The sequence below is a fragment of the Salvia hispanica genome, chromosome 4 (genome assembly GCF_023119035.1).
Source record: "Salvia hispanica cultivar TCC Black 2014 chromosome 4, UniMelb_Shisp_WGS_1.0, whole genome shotgun sequence".
NCBI classification, from domain to species: domain Eukaryota; kingdom Viridiplantae; phylum Streptophyta; class Magnoliopsida; order Lamiales; family Lamiaceae; genus Salvia; species Salvia hispanica.
Genome location: NC_062968.1, coordinates 43,428,424 through 43,435,454, shown reverse-complemented (window position 1 = coordinate 43,435,454; position 7,031 = coordinate 43,428,424). Strand labels below are relative to the sequence as shown.

At 44.7% G+C, this 7,031-nt stretch overlaps 1 protein-coding gene across 1 annotated transcript; it reads right to left on the bottom strand.

Annotated features, from left to right (window-relative positions):
- Positions 1 to 214: 214 nt before the first annotated feature.
- LOC125221139 lies at positions 215 to 3,686 on the bottom strand. The gene is made up of 7 exons (XM_048123263.1): positions 3,291 to 3,686; positions 2,887 to 3,194; positions 2,208 to 2,784; positions 1,848 to 2,114; positions 886 to 1,205; positions 544 to 622; positions 215 to 307 (listed from the first exon to the last, which is right to left on the bottom strand). Exons 1-7 carry the CDS (start codon positions 3,684 to 3,686, stop codon positions 215 to 217), a joined length of 2,040 nt encoding a protein of 679 aa, XP_047979220.1.
- Positions 3,687 to 7,031: the final 3,345 nt, after the last annotated feature.

Below are 7,031 nucleotides of genomic sequence, written 5' to 3'. Positions count from 1 at the left end.
AAAGAAAACTTGGTCGAAATTGGTTAGGGTTTATGTTTCTAGAGAGAGAATGAAAGTAGAGAGAAGGAAGAGGAAATGCAGTTTTTCGTCGGTTGGGATTATTGGAGAGAGAAGTGCCGGTTTGCCTTTTCTGATGAAAAGATGGTGCGGTTGCAGGCGTGATGTAAGCAACCGTACACCTCCCATAAATATCGGCCAAATTTTGAAATTCAAATTATCTCCATCCCTCCTTGACCTCTTCCTCCAGGCTCTCCTTGACTTCTTCCTCCAGGCTCTCCTTCCCTAGCTGACTTCCCTGACCATGACCCTATACATAAAAAAATTGAAGACGCCAGACTCCTAGGTCAAGGTTAGAAAATAAAGAATCAGTTGTCCTTTGGAGTCTGGTACTTCGAAAATATTTTTGGGAGATTTAAATTGTATATACTATTTTTTTGGATTTTCCTTTGTTTGAAAAGCAGTTAAACTATTTACACATTCCTTTTGAGTATCCCCGAGATTCCCTGGTTCAGTGCATATTTTCAAAAATGTCAACCAATTTACCTGACCCAGGAATTCATCGAGAATACCTCCTCGTCTGTCTAGGTGATAGTAGAGAGTGCGCGTAGTGGCACTTCCTCCACTACACACAGCTCAGAATTATCCCTATAGACTTTCACTCTATGACCATTAACAAGAAAAGGGACCGAGTTAGAGGCACTTCCCTGGATCTCTACTGCTCCGTTTGCGCGGAGGCCGACGATGGTATATGGACCGATCCACTTTGACTTCAACTTCCCTGGCATCAGCTTGAGCCGGGATTGGAAAAGGAGCACCTTCTGTCCCACATGGAGTTCCTTGACCCGGAGATTCTTGTCATGCCATAACTTCGTCCTTTCCTTGTACCACATGGCAGACTCATACGACTCCAGCCTCAGTTCCTCCAGTTCTTGTAACTGTAATTTCCTTTCTTCTTCACAAGCCGAAGGCTTCATGTTCAACTCTTTTACTGCCCAGTACGCCTTGTGCTCGATACCCACGGGTAAGTGGCACATCTTGCCAAACACAAGCCTGTAAGGCGACATTCCAATAGGCGTCTTAAAAGCAGTTCTGTAGGCCCATAATGCGTCACCGAGCCTCTTGCTCCAGTCCTTCCTTGACGGATTAACTGTCTTCTCCAATATTACCTTGATTTCGCGGTTAGAAATTTCCGCTTGGCCATTAGACTGAGGGTGGTACGGGGTAGATACTCTATGGTGAACACCATATTTCTTCATCAGAGCCTCGATGGTGCGATTACAGAAATGTGTTCCTTGATCTGAGACGATGGCTCTAGGAACTCCATATCTGTTGAAAATATTGGCCTTCAGAAATTTTGCCACCTCCTTCGATTCACATGTTGTGGTGGCCTTAGCTTCTATCCATTTAGACACATAGTCTACTGCAACCAATATATAAGTGTTCCCACAGGATGATGGAAATGGTCCCATGAAGTCCATTCCCCATACGTCGAAAATTTCGCAAACAATCACCGGGACCTGAGGCATCTCGTCCCTCCTTGAAATTCCCCCTGTCTGTTGGCATCTCTCGCAACACTGACAAAACTCAAAGGCATCTTTATTGAGTGTCGGCCAGTAAAAACCGTTGTCCAATACTTTCCTTGTTGTCTTCCTCGGTCCAAAGTGACCTCCACATGCCAAAGTGTGGCAATGAATTAGCACATCTCTTTGTTCCCATTCGGGAATGCAGCGTCTAATCACTTGATCTGAACACATTTTCCACAGGTAAGGATCGTCCCAAAAGTAATATTTGGCTTCACTTTTAATCTTCATCTTCTGGGCCCGAGAAACTTCGTCTGAACTCGGCACCTCTCCCGTGACCAAGTAATTAGCTAAGTCAGCAAACCACGGCTCTGTGTTCAGCGTTCGCTTCCCTTTGTCGGAATCTCCTAGACCGGTTAATGCCAGAACTGCCTCCCAACTGATCCGTCTAGGAAAATCCCCTAAATAATACAAATGCTCTTCAGGGAAAGCATCCGGTATGGCCTCTTCTGTTTCCCCTTGATGAATTCTGCTCAAGTGATCAGCTACTCGATTCTCTGTTCCTCTTTTGTCTCTCACTTCCCAATCAAACTCCTGCAAAAGTAATACCCAACGGATTAACCTCGGCTTAGACTCTTTCTTAGCCAGTAAGTACTTTATTGCTGCGTGATCTGTGAAGACTATAACCCTCGACCCAAGAAGATAAGGTCGAAATTTTTCGAACGAGTAAACGACAGCCAACATTTCCTTCTCCGTGGTATCATAGTTCTTCTGAGCTTGATTTAGAGTCTTGGATGCATAGAAGATCACATAATTCTTTCCGTCAATCTTCTGCCCTAGGACGGCTCCCACAGCGAAATCACTCGCGTCGCACATTATCTCAAAAGGGTGATTCCAATCTGGCGCCCTGATTATTGGTGCTGACACGAGTCTGTCTTTGAGCAACTGAAAAGCCTTCTTGCATCCTTCGTCAAAGACGAATTCCACATCGTTGTGCAACAAATGAGTGAGCGGTTGTGCGATTTTCGCGAAATCCTTGATAAACCTCCTATAAAAACCCGCATGACCCAGGAAGCCTCTAACTTCTTTTTGGTTCGTGGGGTAAGGTAACCTTGATATCACATCTACCTTTGCTTTGTCTACTTGTATTCCTCTTTCGGAAACCACGTGACCCAGAACAATACCTTCCGTCACCATGAAGTGGCACTTTTCGAAATTCAGAACTAAGTGCTTCTCTTGGCATCTCTTCAACACTAGATCAAGGCTGGCCAAACAGGTGTCGAACGAATTCCCATATACGGTAAAATCATCCATGAATATCTCAATGCATACTTCCAGCAGATCCGAAAAAATGCTCATCATACACCGCTGGAACGTTCCTGGTGCATTACACAATCCAAACGGCATTCTTCGGTATGCATATGTACCAAAGGGGCACGTGAACGTGGTTTTCCCTTGGTCCTCTGGGTTAACGTAGATCTGGAAATAGCCACTGTATCCATCAAGGAAACAAAAATACTGTTTGCCAGCCAATCTTTCTAACATCTGATCAATGAAAGGTAGGGGGAAGTGATCCTTCTTTGTGGCCTCATTCAGCTTCCTGTAGTCGATGCACATCCTCCACCCCGTCACCAGCCTAGTGGGTACCAATTCGTTCTTATCATTCTTGACAACCTGTATTCCAGACTTTTTGGGCACCATATGGACAGGACTGACCCACTCGCTGTCCGGAATGGAGTAGATGATCCCTAGAGAGAGCAATTTCAACACCTCTTTCAGAACTTCCTCCCGCATGTTCGGATTCAGTTTTCGTTGTGCATCTCGGTGAGCCTTTGCACCTTCTTCTAGACGGATGTGGTGCATACAGAGATCAGGGCTGATTCCTACTAAATCCGAGAGGGTCCACCCTATTGCTTCCTTGTTTCGCCTGATCACTTCCAACAATTCCTTTTCCTGTTCCTCGGTCAAGTTACTGTTGACTATTACTGGGAATGTCTCATTCTCTTCCAAGTAAGCATACTTGAGGCCTGGTGGGAGTGTCTTCAGTTCCTTCTTTGTGTCACTCGTCTCCTGGGGCAAGGGATTTTTTTCTGCAGTATCAGATGATGTTTCCTTCCCAGACCCGGCCTCTGTGAGTTCCTCATCTGTCAATTCCGTTGTGTTCATTGCTGCACACCACCCTACAACTTCTCTGTCGATTAAATGGCTCAACTCCGAGTTGTCAATTTGTTCATGTATCAATTCCGTCTCAAGATATTCTTGGACCAGGGGGTTAATAACATCAATAACATACAGATTCTCAACATCTAATGGCCTTTTCATTCCCTCATCTATGCTAAATGTATATTTTTCCCATTATAATCTAAACAAATTGTTCCATCGAAGACATCGATAATGGTCTTAGCAGTACGCAAGAATGGTCTCCCTAAAAGTACGCCACTAGACTCAGCAGACTCATTATCATTCATCTTGATCACATAGAAATCAGCAGGATACAGAAAATCATGTACCTTAACTATGACATTTTCCAACTTCCCTACTTTCTTCCTTACTTACTAACTCAGACTCTGGATCTAGGAAAAATAGGTCACTTGGTCGAGGCAGAATTCCCCCTAAATCTCAGGGACTTCTCTGGGTCTAGGGCTATCCTCTTGAAACACTTGACCTTCCTTTCCTTTACTTACTTGTGTGGGTACCTCCTCGTCAATCTCCAGCGTCGGTCCTTCATAGCCTCGCCCGGATCTCAAGGTGATTTGACTAATGTTTGCTCGGTCTGGTGGCTTGACTGTGGCAGGAAGTTTCCCTTCATTTCTCCGAATCTCATTCAAAGAAACTGCGATCTGGGACAGTTGCTTCGCCATCATATCCGTGGCGGCTTTATGTTCCGACTGAGCGTCTTGCAATTTGTGCACCACGTCGTTGTTGGAATGCAAGTTATTCTGCATGAACTATTGTGAATTGACTAGGTCGTGGACCATGTCATCCAGACTCCTTTGTAGCCTGGAGTTGAATTGATTAAAATTTGATCCTTGACCTTGGTTCTGCCGATAGTTCCCTTGATTTCCTTGGTGGTTATTGTACTGGTTGCTAGACCCATGATTCCCTTGGTGATTCGGTTGGGAATTCTGATAGTTCCCCTGGTTATTCCTCTGGTGAGGTGGCACATAGGAGCTCCCTGGATTGTTCTGATTCCTATTTCCCCAATTAGTATGGTCCTGATTCCTGTACCCCAGTTGCAATTGCCCCTCTTGACTTTTTCCTGACCAGTTGGACTGCCTCTCCGGAGGGTGTGCATAATTCGTAAGCTGGAGTGGGGGTGGCTGACCTTGATCATTGTCAGTCCATCTAAAATTGGGGTGAGTCCTCCATGGGGCATCCATTTGTCTTCCTTGGTTCCAACTTCCATCCGGATTCCAGCTCCCCATTGAATTTTCTTGGGCTTGGCATTCCCCTTCACAGGGCTGACCGTAATAAGGCTGAAGTTGTCTTTCCTCTGGACCAGGGGGTTTCTCATTTTCCGTTGGAGCATGAGGGTTGTACTTCTCAATTGCATTCAGCAGTGCTTTCTCCAATTTATCTATCCTGTCTTCCATCTTCTTGTCATCTTGTTCCGTTACTGCATTGGCTGACCCCCTTCTCAATATGCTCCGCGGGTTATCATAGGCCTTCTTTGCCTCGATCAATCTTCCCAAAGTTTCTCTGGCTTCACTTGCTTTATTTTTGGTAAAATTTCCCCCGCTTGAGGAATTCATCAAGTCCTTTGACTCAGGGTTTGCACCTTCGTAAAACAGATAGTAAGTCTCCACTTCAATCATCCTATGGTTCGGACAAGCATCCAACAGTCCCTTAAACCGGGACCAATAAGAGCTCAGAGACTCATCATATTCTTGTTTGCACTCCTGAATCTCCTTCTTCAAGGCATTCGTCTTGTTGGACGGGAAAAAATAATCCAAGAACTCCAGCTTGAAATCCTTCCATGTGTTAATCGAGTCTGGTGGGAGCCTCAGCAACCAAGTATTAGCCTCCCCCTTGAGGGCAAACGGAACTGCACGCAAATGGTAGTCCTCCTCAGTCGCCTCGTTGGGGCGCTTTTGAATGCTACACAGCTTACTAAACTCGTTTAAGAATTCGTAAGGACATTCGTTCCTTCGTCCAGAGAATGTGGGTAAAACTCCGAGCACATTTGTCTTGATATCAATAGACCTCCATCGCGGGTTTGAGACTATAGCATGGGCGGGTTCACCGTCGAGATGTGCGGTGAGTGACCCTATCTCCGGATCGGGATCTACTAAATGAGCCATATTTGGGTCTTCCTCCTCCTCAGTCTAAGAATGCTCTGTTTCTATTGACGACTTCGGGTCTTCTTCTCCTGACGAATTCCACTCCTTCTCACTTTCTGATTCGAACGGAATTGGGTCCACCGTCCTTAAACCTGATCTGGTGGTGATAGTGGACTTAGACTCTTTGACTTGCCACTTGTATCGGCCGCTCCCTGACCCAGATGAACTAGCCCAACTTCCAGAATGGAAGCCCGTGTTCATAAACTGTCAAGAAAAACAAAATAACAAAAATTAAACTATTTACACCAAATCCTCAAATGCAATAACAATAAACGCCATCCATCCCCGGCAACGGCGCCATTTGAAGCTCCTTTGGTTTAGACTGTGTGCACAGTAAGGAATAACAAGTCTCCTAGGTCCAGTGAATCCACTAGATCACAAGGTCTAGGAACTCACGGATTGTTGGAAGATCTCGGTCGTCGGACACACAGAATACCTCTTCAAAAACCCTCAACCACGTATACTAAAATTTAGCACAGGGGAAGTAGGGATCGATCCCACAGAGATGGATGTGAAATGAACATGCTCATGGATTTGGGAACTATTTTTGGGTTGGCTGCTGCCACACATTTTTGGGTTGAGGAAATTAAACTAAACTTGGAATTAAAATCTGCTACGCTAACAACTAGATCTAGGCAAAACAGAAATCATGCATGTAAACTGGAAACCGAGACAATCACTAGATCTAAGAAACTATTATAATTTACCTAGACCTGGGAAATAAACTGACGGTGTGGACCATTGCTGAAAAAGCAGAGTGCGGACAAAAAGCTGGAAAACAACTAACTAAAGTACTAACTAATAGCGACATCATCTTCTTCAAATCAAATTGCACAAAACTCAGTAGAAACAGAGATGAAACGTAATCGGAAAACAAAGCAGACTGGATTTAAGAAATTTAACGAAGAACAATTAAAAACTAAACATATCTACGGCTACTAGACGGAGTAAATTGCAAAGAGAGCAAAAGAATCTGAAATCCATGCACAACTTGAATCCCCTGTTCAGATCCAACCTCGGATGCTAAATCCACTCCGGATCCAAGCATCCGACCAAAAGTAAATCCATAGCTTCAGATTCAACAAACAACCACCAATCAGCAACAACAACTCAGATCCACAGCCGTATTCCCCAGATCAAGCACAGAATTGTCCAAAAACAGAGATTAACA

What these genes read in the sequence shown, in the direction of transcription:
- LOC125221139 (XM_048123263.1), bottom strand. Translation starts at nt 3,686, where the DNA reads ATGAACACAACGGAATTGACAGATGAGGAACTCACAGAGGCCGGGTCT. An exon ending in GGGAGGAAGTTCTGAAAGAG is followed by an intron (nt 3,195 to 3,290) that starts GTGTTGAAATTG and finishes TCTGGAATACAG; the next exon opens with GTTGTCAAGAATGATAAGAA. An exon ending in ATTACTTGGTCACGGGAGAG is followed by an intron (nt 1,206 to 1,847) that starts GTGCCGAGTTCA and finishes TACCACCCTCAG; the next exon opens with TCTAATGGCCAAGCGGAAAT.